Raw genomic sequence first — 14798 nt, forward strand, 5'->3', positions numbered from 1 at the left:
AAGGCTGTCTTGGTGCATCATGGAGGCCTCCGTTGGGTGGGTGGTTTCCATCTTCCCTGCTGAACTATGACATCTTAGAAACAGAAAATTACAACAGTCCTCTCTGCCAGCACTGGAGCTTGGCCACCACAGCTCAGAATATACAGCTCCAGGACGGCCTGGCTGACTTCCTCTGGCCACAAAAGAGAATGTCATGTTCTACTGAACCCTGTGAAAGAATCTTCCTGTTCCAAACAAAGAAGAATCAGGCTGACAAACCATAACAATATAAAGAACTTTTATTTTTATTTTCTTTTCATTTTGTGGCTGTGTAAAGTTTCATTATTACACTCCCAGCTTTGTACCAAAATGACAGAGGAAAAGCAAGGTCAATCTGTGCAAATGTTCTACATAGCTTAAGTTATTAAATACTCAACCATGTTGTTTTATTCCACTTTAAAAACTTTTTAATATTTGCAGCATAATGAAATTTGAGAAGCTGGCAGGTGCATACGACAGAATATATACCTACACAGTTTGCTCTTTACTCTCACCATTAAATATTTTACAATTAGCAGCTGAGACTGTTTCCTTATCCTTCCTCATATATTCTGCAATTCTGGACAGCTTAAGACTATGTTTGAATGATAGTACCATAAAAGCCTGAAAACCAAGATTTATCATCTGTACCTACATTTTTAATTTAAAAGAAGGAAAAAATATCTTTTCAGCACGTTTTTGTTTCTGGGAACCTACAGTTTATTGTGAGCTTTCACTCATTGTTTACCGTGATTCAGCATTACTACATAGTTTGTAAGCACATTAAGACCCCCGCTGTTTCAACATAGCACAGAGCTGAACTGCTTGGAAGGTCTGCAACCCACACACCTTACTCAAGGCAAACAGAAGCTGGGATATGTAATGCATCTTTATACCAACAGATGCAACAGTTTCCCCTCTGGCCCCTTCCACACAGGGAAGCAACAGCACTAGGCCACACAGCGCTGCACTGTCAGTTAGCTATTTTTCCTGTGATTTCAAGGAAAACAGAGCAAAGACGACAGATCAGTCTTAGGATACGACAATCCACACGTGAGGATGTCGGATAAGGTTAAGCTTTGTTGCACATTTGAACTTTTAAGCGATCATTTTATGCTACTCGCACTCTCCTTTTTGAGCTTGGGTAGGGCTTAATATAGGCGCACCACAACATGTTTTCCCACTTTTGAAGAGAATGATATATAACCGGTTTCAGTAAAGCCTCTCCCATTCAAAAGACAGAAGAGTACAATAGCTCTGAGCACTTCAAGCCCATTGAGGAGACTCACTGCTGAATAAGCAGCGTCAGTACTGCTGAGAATGACAGCTTCCACCTAAAAAGGGACTGCCATATTCAGTCAGCATACAAGTGCAGAGCTCACTGTCTAACATTTGACTAATGAAATAAAACAGCTAACTGTAAAACCAACCCTCACTCTACTCACTCTTCCACACCCACAATGCTTTAGTTGCATAAAAAATAAACCCAAAACAAACACATTCCTGAACACAGGCTTCAGATGCGTCGTGCTGCTTTTCATGTAAAAATTACCCCACTCACATTTCACAAGCAGTCCCTTTCCCAAGACTATTTCGCTCTATGACCAGAGGTATATCACAAGTCAGAATCCTCAGTGCAAGACTGGAGAGGATCTCATCAATGGCTGCCAATATAACACATCAATATCCATCTCTCTTCTGCAAACATATGTGGAGGAAACAAACAGCTACTAATGGAAGCTGCATTCCCCACAGAACTCCAAAGAAGTCTGTAGAACTTCATATCTGTGTGACAGTTTCATAGCAAATCCTTTTAAGATAGCCTTAGGACAAAGCAGCACAGTATTTTCCTCTGAGCCCTCGAGCAACATATATATTTTCTACACATATAAAGCGAAATTGATAAGCACTCACGCAGCTCTGCTATTTTCCTGTCTCTTATCTGAGAATGGACCTGAAATACCCTCCGAAGTAGCAGAAGACACCACTGCTAAAACTGGATTTCAGAAGTCCATCTGATTCATTTTTGGATCAGACTGTTTTTAAAGACAGAGAAACAAATATCACCGAGTACAAGAAAAGGAAGTCTCCTTTTACACCAACTAGAAAAGATCAACACAATAACTAATCAGGAATGCAAATAAAGTGAAATAACTGTCTTTGTTGCAAAATCTAGTGAGAAAGATCTCTGCACGTTCCTGAAAACAAAATCATCAACTGAGAGAATAAGAATCACCAAGTATCAAAATCTACTCTCGCACATCATGTTTAGTGATACAGCCACTCCACATGCTTATCCTAAGAACACACCGCTCCACGCCATTTTACTCCAGTCACAATCTATGAAGAACAGCTCAGTTAGTTGTCTCCTTCCGTGCTTTTACATGCTCCCTCACTGTGGTTCAAAAAAAAAAAAAACAAAACCTCTTGAATATCAATAATTGTGGAAATGGTTTAAGTCATATGCAGCCCTCTGCTTATAAAAAAACACCAACAAAAAAATCTCAAACAAATAAATATTCTTGAAGATTCCAGAGCAATAAAGCAGAAAACAACCCATCCCTCCCAAAAATACATAAAACTCTCAAAGCTGCCTTGAGTCTAAGTCACAGATTGCTTTTATTTCTCCTGTCTACAAACATGTTAATGAAAATAATAAAAACAAACAACAGCAACAAAAAACCGCCTCCCCCCCAAAAAAAAAATCACTCAAAAAAACTACAAGAGCATTGGAACCTCAAGGATTCCTACGTGTTTGAAGTAGGATGCTAATGTACCTCGTTCCTATTTTACTCCTGTCTTTCCCAAGAAAAAACATCAATGTCAAGCAAATACAGAGGAATTATGTTTGTGCGCTAACACAATATAAAAATTGTGTGTTTCAGAGAAGGCCCTGAAGTTCCTTGACTTGATGGCAGAACTGAACATCCACAGGCCTCCTTCAGTCACAGCCGTGGCCTAAAAAGACATCTTTTTAGTCAAAGAATGAGGCTACAAAATACGTTTGGTCAATGGATAGCATAAGAAGTCTCAAACGAGTGGTTAAGAGATGTCCACTGAAAGCAGTACATTCACTTTGAAAAGCACTGGATACATTTATAAGTAACTCAGTTTTGACATTGGGCTATCTTTATCTTCTGTTACAGTTTAAGGAAACACCTGCTTTTTTCATCCTGATCTGAAGGTTAGTCAAACATGAACAAAAAGGTCCTTGACAGATTAGTCTCATTGTTTAAGAGTTCTTTGTCAGACTCATCTTGTTTTTTTAAGAGCATCATGAACACAAAAACTCAGTTTCACTGAACTCAACAGGAAAATGAGGTTAAGACTGCAACCCCAAGAGACAGCAGCAGAGGGACCTGCACGAGGAGAGACACTCTTCTGCTCTGCACCGGCTTCCCCGTGCCCATTACATACATTTGCGGAAACAAGATTTTTTTTTAATACACAAAACATGCATTTTGTATCCCCAGCTTCTGCTTGAGAACTTTAGACTTTCAAATCCTGTTGACCTTTTGTGAATTTAATATAGCCCAAGCAAATTAAGCCAGTTCACAACAGAAACAAAATAATGCTGAAGTAGAAGCACTTAGACATACAGTGACTTTGAACTTCTATTTGTTTGCTCTGTAATAAAGATATAGGATTAGGGAATTCCAAGTCGAATAAGGAATCCAACTCCAGTGTTGGATATCAAGATAGTGTTTATACTGAGAAACAAAAGCTGATATTGGTTCCTCCTTTCCTGCACATAAGGACCTATAAGAGACTAAGATTGAAAGGCACGAGAGCAGAGCTGTTTTGCTGCTGCTTGCACGCCTGTCAACAAAGAACTGCTTTCCTCCAAAGAAAAAGAAAATACCAAAACACTTCAGGAGGTGTAATATTTAGGGCAGTCTGTCACTGTATATATTGTGTCAGTTATAGAAATTTTTAGACAAAGATTAAAATATAAATTACAGTTAACATTAGAAAACTCATTCCAGTTCTCCGTAAAATACCATTTCTTTTTATGAAGAAAGCCAATATGTACACTGGATACTTAAGTTACACTGACAGATTTTTTGACATTCTGGTTTGCAGATTTTTACTGAAATCAGCTAAAAATGGATACATCATAAAAACAGGCATATTTTAGTTAGACACTTAACAGGTTTCAAGCTGCGTGTGTAAACACCAGCACCCATTGTCATCTAACTTCTCAACACCCCTCTGCACTTCCCAAAGATTCTCAAGAACATACTTCTTCATAAAACAAGGCAGACAAGAGGGGGGAATATTCTTATTTGTCAATGAATTAAAAACTTGCAAGAATCTTACATTTGGGCCGCTTCTTAACTGACCAGCCTTATATCTACAGCGTGCAACACAACCTGCAGCTCTGTAGCGAGGCCTTTCAGCCTCACTTCCTTTTTGCATTCCAAATGGTAAAAGAAAAAGACTGGAGTAAAAAAATTGATGTTATTTGGAATAATCCTGACATTAAATTACTTCCCAATGTGGGAGGTGAGAAGTTTCATGAGTCAACCCTGCTGTCATCCTCAGCATGTCTTTCAATGTGTCCCACAGCATCCTGGAAAAGAAACAAAGTCAGTGAAAAAAAACAATAAAAAAAATATAAGATTCTATAAACCTCAGTGAGAGTGATGTTCTGGATTAAATAAGTTTTTGGCTTATGACTTCTAAAAATTAATACCAAACTATTATAATTTACATAAAATCTTGTGCACCATATGATTCAAGGCAAATAGAACAATAGTTTCCTTTCTGACAAGAAAGGCATACTAGGTAACTGCATTATATCCAAAGTGCCTGAATAGAAATTAAGGACTCTACTTCTTTTTTTCAGTTCTAAAAGAAACCTCCTTCCATGGTGTATGGAAAATAAAAGCATTCAACAGGGAGGCACAATATATTGCCATAGAGTAAAGCATGGATTTTACATATCAGCATAAAAATCACAACCTTCCTACCCCTCTTAACTCTTTCCACATGGCTTGATCAAGCTAGAATCCAACTCTTAAGCCTTCAATTTTTACATCTGTGCTAGCATTAATACAGAATTCAATGTTATAATTACATACTGTTAACAAAACCAGTCTCATGCAAAGAGTAAACAGCAACAGTGTCCACAGAAATCACGTGCGTATACATAGATTTTTATATAATTTTAATTTCAAACCGGTATTTGTTCATCTTAAACAGTAAATTATACTACATGAACTTAACATCTTGAGTACAGTTACCAGAATTTCTTGTGGCACTTAAATGGAAGCGGTAAAATTCTTGAAGATTTTAAAATCAAACTATTTTAAATTTACCATATCTCAAGTTATACACCAGTGCACTCCTAATCTGTCACAAGCTGAACCCTGTTAGCCTTGTATGATTTAACTATATTCAATTAGGCTCATTAAGGATAGAAGAATTTACTTCTACTTCTCTTAAAGATGAGTAAGTCCCATAATTGCGGTGGCAGCACGTACTTCATATTTAGGTGTTGTTTGTATTTAGTAGTATAGTAGAAAGCTTTAAGAAGAAAAACATGTTACTTCAATTACATACCTGCTTGGAACCTTTCCTGGAAGTAAAGAAAGCATCACAGTTCTTCCAACGACATTTTAAGGTCTGAAAATTTGGGTTGGTGTGGTCAGTTAGCAAGTGTTGTTTCAGGTGCTCGACAACTCCAAAGATCAGCGAACATCCATGCCACTGGTAGGAAAAAAGCATGCCAAAAATCACCCGAGGGAAAAAACAAAAGTAGTTCATCCCTTCATTCTTACAGCTCAACAATATTCAACAAGTACTGTCCACACACGCCTCCTCTAACTTGTTTATGTTCTTATTCCACATATATTCTCAGTGGACTCTCTTCCTTCAATTACAGGTTTACAGAGATTTTTTCCTGCTTCTAGCCATGCCCAGACCATCAGGAAGAATAGGTTTAGAAAGAAAAAGCCTTAGCCTTTACAGAACTTAAGTTAACCAGAGACAGAGCCATTTTTCGTTGGTTTTTATTTCCCCATTGTTTTAAATAATTTCATGTCACTATCTAAAGACCACCCAAAAGAAAAATAGTTTAAGATACTACTATTGGCTTGCCCCAAAGCATATGAGAAATTCAACTAGTAGTACATATTCAAAGTGATATTTAAAATTATTGAATTATAATACAGTAAAGGTCAAGCTATCCAAGATTGGATAATGACCACCTCCAGAAATTATTCTAAAAACTATAACAAAGAAAGGCCAAAAACGTTTTGCTCATTACCCAGCAACGATAATTCTGCATCAGATTAAGCCTCACAGCTCTGACGCTGCCGTCGTAGCATCCAGTGTAGATCTGTAAAATAAGTATTTATGAAGAAAGCTGGGAATAGAAAAAATTAAGTCAAATTTTGAAGGTTTCAGTGTAGAGTATACTTGATGTAAGATTCTTATAGTCACATGAATTATTAAAACCAATAATACAGAAAACTGTACAAGCTGGAGGTTTTATTTCAAGTCTTTCTGTCTATTGGAAATGCATCACTAGGATATAACAGCCAATCTGCTGTGGGTGACAAACTACAACTCCCTTTTTTGACTACTACAGAGAATTACTGTCCTTCAATCTTTGATAAAGCCACTCATCCGAATACTTTTCGATTTCGGAATGCCCAAAACGGACTATTACTGCAGGACAGTTCAAGCCTCAGACTGTGAGGACGAAGATTGACCATGCTTAGCTCTCCATCTCGCTCATATGAGAAGTGAAGCTTGGGCCATAGGTATTTCAATACATAGATCAGTTCTGTTTTTACAGATAACTACCACGCCCCTTTAACGTATTTTACAATCTGAAAGACAGTTAGCAAACAAATTTCTACATCAGGCAAATAAGTACTTTTACTGACTTTTTTATGCAAGTGGTTATCCGGAAGTGTTTCTGAACCCCACCTTGCCTGAAGAAATAAATCTGTGCAATTAAGTCAAGTGCATATCTTTGAGCAAACTCTTTTGAAAGTTACCCAGTCAATAATATTACATAAACACAGAGCTGCTGCAACTTGATTTTTTGGCTGACATTTGTAAATACCTCTGCCTTAGCTGGAGAACAAATTGATTTCATTATCTGAGAAAAAAAAAATTGTCTATACGCTTGTGAAAAATACAACTTTCTACTTGAGATCAGTGAAAAGAGGGAAGTTACCATGCTCTTATGGATGGTCATACACATGATCATATCTGAGTGGCCTCCATAAACTTGCAAGCGGTCATGCGACTTGAGAGAAAAAAATAGACATTTATTGGCACAATAGTTAACAGGTATTTTTCACAGACATGCAAATGATAACATTTCCAAATGTAGTTTCCTGGGTAGCAACCAACCCTGCGCTCAGTGAATTCCAAGTTTTGTAGGTACTATGAAAGTTCTCTATTTTCCTTGTATTACTTCTGTGATTTCTCCTGTTCAACTAAAGCACTTGATCTTTCAGGAAGATAAAACCAACATTTTCCCACTTCTTTGAGCTGTAATTACCCTTGGATAACTCAAGTTCTTAAAAAAAAAATAGTTGAGGTTATGCCCTTTTAAAACTCATGGATTTTGGCTGCAAATTCTGAGCGGGACAGAGATCACTAAGCACAAAGACGACTTCCTGAAATCATTTATTAACACGTTAGGTAGATTTTATTACTAAACCATCTATACACTTACCTGTAGTTCATAAACACGAACAAATTTATCGAGGCATGCTGTTACCATCACTTTCCCCAGAATGTTCACAACCGTTACTGCATGGTTATGGCCTTTATAGATCCGTACCAGTTCTCCAGTCTGTGCCAAGAACAAGGAGAGGCAAGCAGCTTATTATTTTTCATTAAACAAAACTGTTTTAGTTTTACTTAGGGTAGCTAGCTTCAACAGTCACAGAACAGATAACCTTTATTAGACTTCTGTTTCATACAGAAGTACTACTAGATTACGATCAAGAACACTTTCTTTGCTTAAGTTACAGGGAGCCATTCCAGTCCAATAGAAATGCACACCACTACAAAAAGTCTACTTCCCCTCTTTCCATCATTAGCTACATATTCCCCACTTACCCTGCAATTGGTACCATACCTATCAGTACTAGTAGTAATTATATAGCCACAGGGATCATTGAGCAAATTTAGCTAAATACACAGAAATATACTTTTTTCTGTCAATTAACTGAAACTGTGGTAAGTTTCTTAGTCTCACTCACTGCATGGCTACACAAACCCTTTCCACATTATCAGTAGCTTTGTAATAGTATTTGCAAAAGCAAGGTCCCCAGATAAAAGGGTGTTATATACCATACTAAAAGAGCCGACACATTTAATGGATGTTTCCTGAAGTATTTTACACTCTGCATCCCCCATTAGTTACTATAGTGCATAGTCACACTAACTAAAGAACAAAAACGATGATTTCCTTTTCTGAAGGTTATTTTCCCTACCACCAGTCATAACTGTTTTGCAATATTGACATTATAGCACAGGTTTTCACTGCCTTAACAGAAGAAGTCATTCCAACTTTATATAGAGAGACTTACGTGAATGTTGTGGGCATGGACAGACTGATCACTGGAACCACTGAACACCAGATCATTCACAACCTTCCAAAAAAATAATAAAAAGCATTAATTCTATTCATTGCTGTTTAATGACATGTAAGTGGCCAAGTGAAACATTCTGACTGAAGCTGCACAATATTTCCTGTATCTGACAGACTTAAAAAAAAAAATCAACAGTACGAAAAAAAATGCACGCAGTTAATTGAGAGCTAAGAAGTGTATTAAGTTACCCTAATGATAATTTGAAACTTCACAACTGACATTAGAAGCCCACCGGGCTATTATATTTTATATATAAAAAATATATATGCAATATATGTCCATATATATTATATAGAATATTCTCAGGGACAGCTAAGCACCAGATCCAGAACTAAATGCAGAATGCTGCTCCCACACACACAGTAAAACCCAGTGCTTCCTGTTATTATTGCACCTGCTGTGTGCTTTTGTTATAGAAGACAGACAGTGCTCCTGACAATTATCAGTCTAGAAAGGATGCTTAGCAGTTCCACCATGGATCAAGAAGGGACCACAGTATGCTGACATGCAAGCTGGACTAGGGCAGAGAGTCCACAGGGCAAAAAAGGCAGTGCCACTGAAGCATATCCAAGATGACAAGGACTGTATATGGAACAGTCATCCCCTACTTGTAGATGACTATGGTTAGGGCAAAGCAGACAGACAAACATATACACCAACTTGTAACTTCAGACAATACATGTTACATCAATCAGGCCAAACAATAAAGTAACCGCCAAATGGGCACGCTTATGTCATTTATCATGACAAAACTAAAACAATAATCTTCCTAAAGTGAATAGAGCCATACAATCTGAAATGAGATATATGCCATTCTGAAGACTGCCCATTGGAAGGGAAGCTGGCTATACCAGTAACAGAGTCCTTTCACTAGTATCCTGAAACTACACCCATACTCAGCAGCTCAAAAATTTCATGCCTAGGCTTTATAGAAAACAAAAAGTGTATTTAGATTAGAATAAATAGTGATTCTTCTACTGAAGAATAGTTTACTAGATACATTTTTTCCAGTTTCCTGAGAGGTTTGTACAATTATGTATGTATGTACAAGTATGTGAAAGCTAGCTTCACCTTTTCATCAACTTTTCCTCTCATTTTGAGGATCTCATATTTCAAGATTCCCTGAAATCATTTAACAACAAGAAATAAACATGCTTCCTACAAACATAAACACCAGCTTTTACAGCAGCAAGACAATTTTCTTATCAAATCACAGTTATATTTTGAAATAGAGAGATCATCTATTGTCTACCGCAATCTGCTAATTATTAGATGAAGAAGGAAAAAAAAACGATGACACAGCATATGGCAAAAGAAAGCAATGACAGGGCCTTCAAATGGGATCCAGGCACTACAGAGCAATAGCGGGTAATAGAGAAGGAAAATTGGCTCAACTCTTCCAATGATCAATGACAGCTCAAGAGGAGTGTAATCTCTATCCAGAGAGATGCTGCTCCCTCAGCTACTAACCCTTAAATGAGGGTGAGGAGGGGGTGGATCCAGGCTCCACCCCTTCCAGTCTCTCAGGTGCATTGCTTGCACCTGAGTTCCCTAGGTTAACCATGCCAGGTGGAATACCTGGTGCCCAACCACTTTTCAGGCTGTGACCTGGCAATTCCACTGCATGCAGTTTTAAGGATCCTTTGTCAAAAACATATTTTTGGAGACACTTGCCTTCATGCAAAGTATAGTTTTGCTGTGACCTTCAAGAGTTCTGAGAAGCAACCCATTCCGCGCATCTCGTACACTGATGGTGCAGTCGTAGGAGCCCACTACCAACAGCTTGCGTGCTCCTTCCTGAGCTGTGGCCAAGCAGCTCACTGCTCTAGGGCTGTGGCATTCAAAGGTATCAACTTGCTTGTTGTTCTGTTAGGGGTGGAAAAATTGGTATTTAAGAACTAAAACTTTGCTATGACTAACTAGGAATTAAGTTTCCAAATCAAAGAAGTAACTCCTCAAATTGGGCTTTAAAGCAAAACAAAACAGTAATTATTGAGCAAAAGCCCAGTAAATCCTCCTTCACAGTAACAAAAAAGAGAAAAAAGCATTGAGTGAGAAAAACACATACAGGTACACACATGTATCAGCTTTCAAAATTCATTAATGAAATCAAAGCACCAGAGCAGTTAAGAGAAAAGCAACTGAAGGATAGGGGAGAGGGGACAAGAAAGATCAAGAAGGGCCAAAAGTGACTATTTATGCCAAAATAAGCATATACCAAAATAAGTTACAAATACACTTGTTACTCAAGAGAAAGCACTGAAAGAAACAAAGTGGAAACTGCCTTGGAGCAGGCTTTTAGGTGCCAATATTAAAACAAACTAACCTTTATATTGAATGTAACCACACTGCCATTTGCAAGGCCTGCATAAAGGATCCGCCATCTACTGTGTAAACAGAGCACTCGATCTTCCAGTTTAAACTGTTCCATGCACTCTTTGGTCTGGCAATAGAAGTAATTATTAAAAGCTTTTCATCAGCTGAAAACAGTTCAGGGAAAAAAAGCCTGGAGCAAATAATGATTTTCACCTACATTTTTCCAAACTAGCAGAGCTGGAGAAAAACATCTCAATATCTGGTGTCATCCAGCAGTCTGATCTCAGTTTTTAATCTGCTCATGCCTATCTTTGAGACTTGATGGTACTTAAGCAACTAGCTACAGCACTAAAAGCTTTCTTCTAGCCACAACCTCTAATATATACCAGCTTAGAGTAAGTATATGAAAAACACCCTGTTACACACTTGAGTTCAAGGAATGTCCTTGAAGCCCTCTACAGGAAATTGCCGTGAATCATTATCTGAAGAGTCAAAAGCATCTGTCAGTTTACTCCCAAAAGCAGATACTTACCTTCCACAGTCCTTAAATCTAAGAGGCCTTCCTATTTTATTATGTTAGCCCACAATGTCAGAGGCAGACATTGGTATGGCAGTAGAGGCCAAACCTACCCAACATCCCATTACATGTTGTTGCCTCGCGACAGATGGCAGCAGAGGGGCAGTCTGACAACATGGTGTCTGACATGGAAGCGCATATGAAGCAAAGGTGCGCCACTAATTCCCCTCATGTGGAGAAAATGGCACTAACTGACATTCATGCCTGCACAGGATGCAGGCTCTTGTTCATTTTTTGCAAAAACGCACAGCTAATGGTGATGACTATCCTGAAATAGTGTTTTGTAGCTGAGAATTTGCTCTATCAAACAGTATTATTGTGCCCTTTGTATCTGTTCTAGCTTCCATTGAAATAATTGGGAGGCATTACTTTTGGAGTGACCAACATACACGCGGGACAAGCCTTCCTACTGTTTATCTTTCAAATTCCAGCTTCAGAAAGCCTCAGCCTTCCTACCTGTTCTCTCAATAGCTACTCTATGAGAACTCCATCTCATATCAGCAATGAAGTTAGAAATAAGGTGAATTCAATATTCTTGGCCAGACAACCATCCTGCACATTAGATTCCCAACATCTAAGATCTCACCATGCTGTTTTAACAAAAACTCCCGCCAAAAGATTAGCTTGTTCTCTTCATTTTTTTTTCTCCCTGCTCCACTCTAATGAGGTATGAAGTGAGGGTCATGTCCAGCTCACAGGGTTTTAAACAGCTTATTTCATTTATATTTGCAAAGAAACATTGCATAAAAAAGCAGTATATGTTAATCAACACAGAGTTCAGGCACCTTGATATTGTAACAGTTGATGGTGTGATCACTTGAGCCAGTATAAAGTGCAGCATTCTTCCCATTTGTCTGAATGACCAGGAGGCAGTTCACTTTTGAAGTATGTCCCTCAAAGACAGCCACACACTTCCTGCTCTAGAAAGAAAAGCATATGGTCCATCAAACTAAAGGTCTGCAATACCTCTCAGGATCTGCCTGACAGAGTAGGGTGGAACAGCTAACAAGAACAGTAGGACCTGCCTTTTATCCTACTTACAAGATGAAGGGGAGAGAAGAGAGGCCTGACGAAAAAGAGTAATACTACCTTTGCACTCAGAAAAGCAGCTACCTCTGTAACTATATAAGGCTTCACAAAAACACAATTGTAACCTTGTGACTGGAATTACTCTTACACCATTGTTACAACCTTACTTACAACCAGATTGTAGGCACAAACAGTTTTGTCTGCTGAGCAGGTGTACAATACATTCCCAAAAATCTGAATTGCATTCACTGCAGCCAGGTGTCCTTCAAAGCTCCCCTCTGTAGGTTCTTCATCCTCACCTGGCTCTGAAGACACCTCTGCAGAACAGAGATGCATTCTTTGATTATGTGAAGAAACACAAGCAAACATACTACTGTTTTTTAATCATCAAACAGCAGAACTATTGTGTAGGCTCAGCATCTTTAAAGTCAGATTTCACTGCAGTTCCCAGCTGGAGTCTGTAAGTGTCAGAATACAATATAAAATGCCTGGAAGATCTTGATATATCAAGTCCAGAAAGATCTTTAAAATAGCAAAAGGGTTGTATTATTATCTGCCCCACAGCCTCATGGAGACTGTGGAGAAGAACTGTTCACACGGGATGGGGTGGCGAGGGCTCAAGGCACAAAGCTCTCAGTGAGAGATAAGGTAAATGAGTATGCTTCACTTTTTATGCTTTTTTAAGTACACTTCTTTATCTTCATAGCTAAATTCCTATGGTAGCAGTTTAATCTAGACCTAACTCCCATTCTTGCAATACATCATATGCAAACTACAAGAAGAACAGCTTAAAAGATATACCTGATGAGTTCTTTGATTCTCTTAGTGATGATATAGAAGTCTGTGTCTCAGCCACACTGTAACAGAAATAAAAGTAGCAAGATTGGATTCTACTTGCTCATTTTCACACAAGTTAGTGGTATAAGCAGTACTCCACAACACAAGACTCTGCACTAAGTTGATAACTGTCCATAACAGGTTAAGATCAAAAATATTTTCCATGCAGTAGTGCCATGTTCCAATTGTTAGAGAGACTGGTAGACAACAATGCACATTTGTTAGTTGGATTAAAGAAGCAAATTCAATTTAAAACATACGGACAAATGCATTTTCTCTTAATTTCCAAACAAAATTAAGAATTACTGATGTAAAACTTTCTAAACAGGAAAAATTGCATCTTACGAGCACCATTTAATGCTTCTACTTTTGAGAGATCTACAGTAATCTCACCTTCTTTTCATATCATCCCTATAACTTGTGCCAATCTCACTGGTAGAGCTCACTTCATCATAACCTGAGCAAGATGCCTCTAAAACTGCTTGGTCCACAGCGCTGCATGACTCCCTCTTTGATGGGCTGTCTGGTTTCTCATCTCCTGACTCTGATGAACCAATGTCAACCACTTCGCACTGGGGTGTTGCAACTTCCACTAGTTCCAGAGAAGCATCACTATCATTCTCATCTTTGTTTCTAGCTGCTTGAATAGCAACTCCATCTCCCTGTTTTTGAGGAGTGGATGTAGTAACTACTTTTTCTCCTTTAGGAACTTTTCCACTCTTGACCTTCCGGGAAGGTTTACAGTCAATTACATCCTGTTCTGTGTCACTGTTCTCCGGCACATGAGCTGCCCTCAGTGTTTTCTTTTTCCTTAACTTTCTTCTCCTTCTATTCCCTTTTTCTGCTGGGACTAGAGTACTTGCTGCCTGTTGTTCAGATGGTTCTGCTGACAATTTGGGAGTTTTATCCATTGGCATTTCAAGAAGGACTGAACGATTTGGAAGCAAGGTGCTACACTGATCCAGTAAAAAGCTTTCAGTCACTGTACCATTTGCTTCTCTTTTGCTGAAAGTAGACAGGGAATGACAAGGATTCTCCAGAAGACCAGCCTTTCCTCTGTCCACAGCAGGCTTGTGAACTTCTTGATTAGCACGTTGGAAACAAGCTGTCAGCTCTGAGAGGGATATGGTTGCAGAGATAACTGGATGCACTGATGTTTTTTGGATCATCTCATCTGAAGAAAAGAGACTGGTGTTATATTCAATCTCTACAGCAATTAATACTTATGGAAGGTTTGCAATTCCCTGCAATCTTTTGTTTATAAATAATGCGCATGTAAAGTACTGTAACGTGATGGAAAGTGCAGCAATGACAGCATAGTAGCAAAGTCCTAGGCTCCAGCAAGTGAGGATATGCTCAAATGCAGCAGCCATGGACACAGAACCAAAGGAAAGAAT

At 38.5% G+C, this 14798-nt stretch overlaps 1 protein-coding gene across 6 annotated transcripts in view; it reads right to left on the reverse strand.

Moving 5' to 3' along the window:
- Positions 261-14798, reverse strand: part of ZNF106 (zinc finger protein 106) — a 37613-nt gene continuing 23075 nt past the window's right edge. For 4 of the 6 annotated variants that reach the window (XM_021403509.1, XM_021403508.1, XM_021403507.1 and 1 more), the window contains 12 exons: positions 13795-14575; positions 13366-13421; positions 12736-12881; positions 12321-12455; positions 10969-11085; positions 10317-10508; positions 8580-8642; positions 7718-7837; positions 7211-7282; positions 6290-6361; positions 5584-5730; positions 261-4591 (listed from right to left, as the gene is read on the reverse strand). In XM_021403509.1, the coding sequence (XP_021259184.1) occupies positions 4535-4591; positions 5584-5730; positions 6290-6361; positions 7211-7282; positions 7718-7837; positions 8580-8642; positions 10317-10508; positions 10969-11085; positions 12321-12455; positions 12736-12881; positions 13366-13421; positions 13795-14575 (1958 nt within the window). In that variant the 3' untranslated portion in view covers positions 261-4534. Of the gene's footprint in view, positions 4592-5583; positions 5731-6289; positions 6362-7210; positions 7283-7717; positions 7838-8579; positions 8643-10316; positions 10509-10968; positions 11086-12320; positions 12456-12735; positions 12882-13365; positions 13422-13794; positions 14576-14798 lie in introns of those variants that run through there. The other 2 variants (XM_021403510.1, XR_002440704.1) reach the window with 2 other exon arrangements.

This window comes from Numida meleagris, chromosome 6, assembly GCF_002078875.1.
Source record: "Numida meleagris isolate 19003 breed g44 Domestic line chromosome 6, NumMel1.0, whole genome shotgun sequence".
NCBI classification, from domain to species: Eukaryota; Metazoa; Chordata; class Aves; order Galliformes; family Numididae; genus Numida; species Numida meleagris.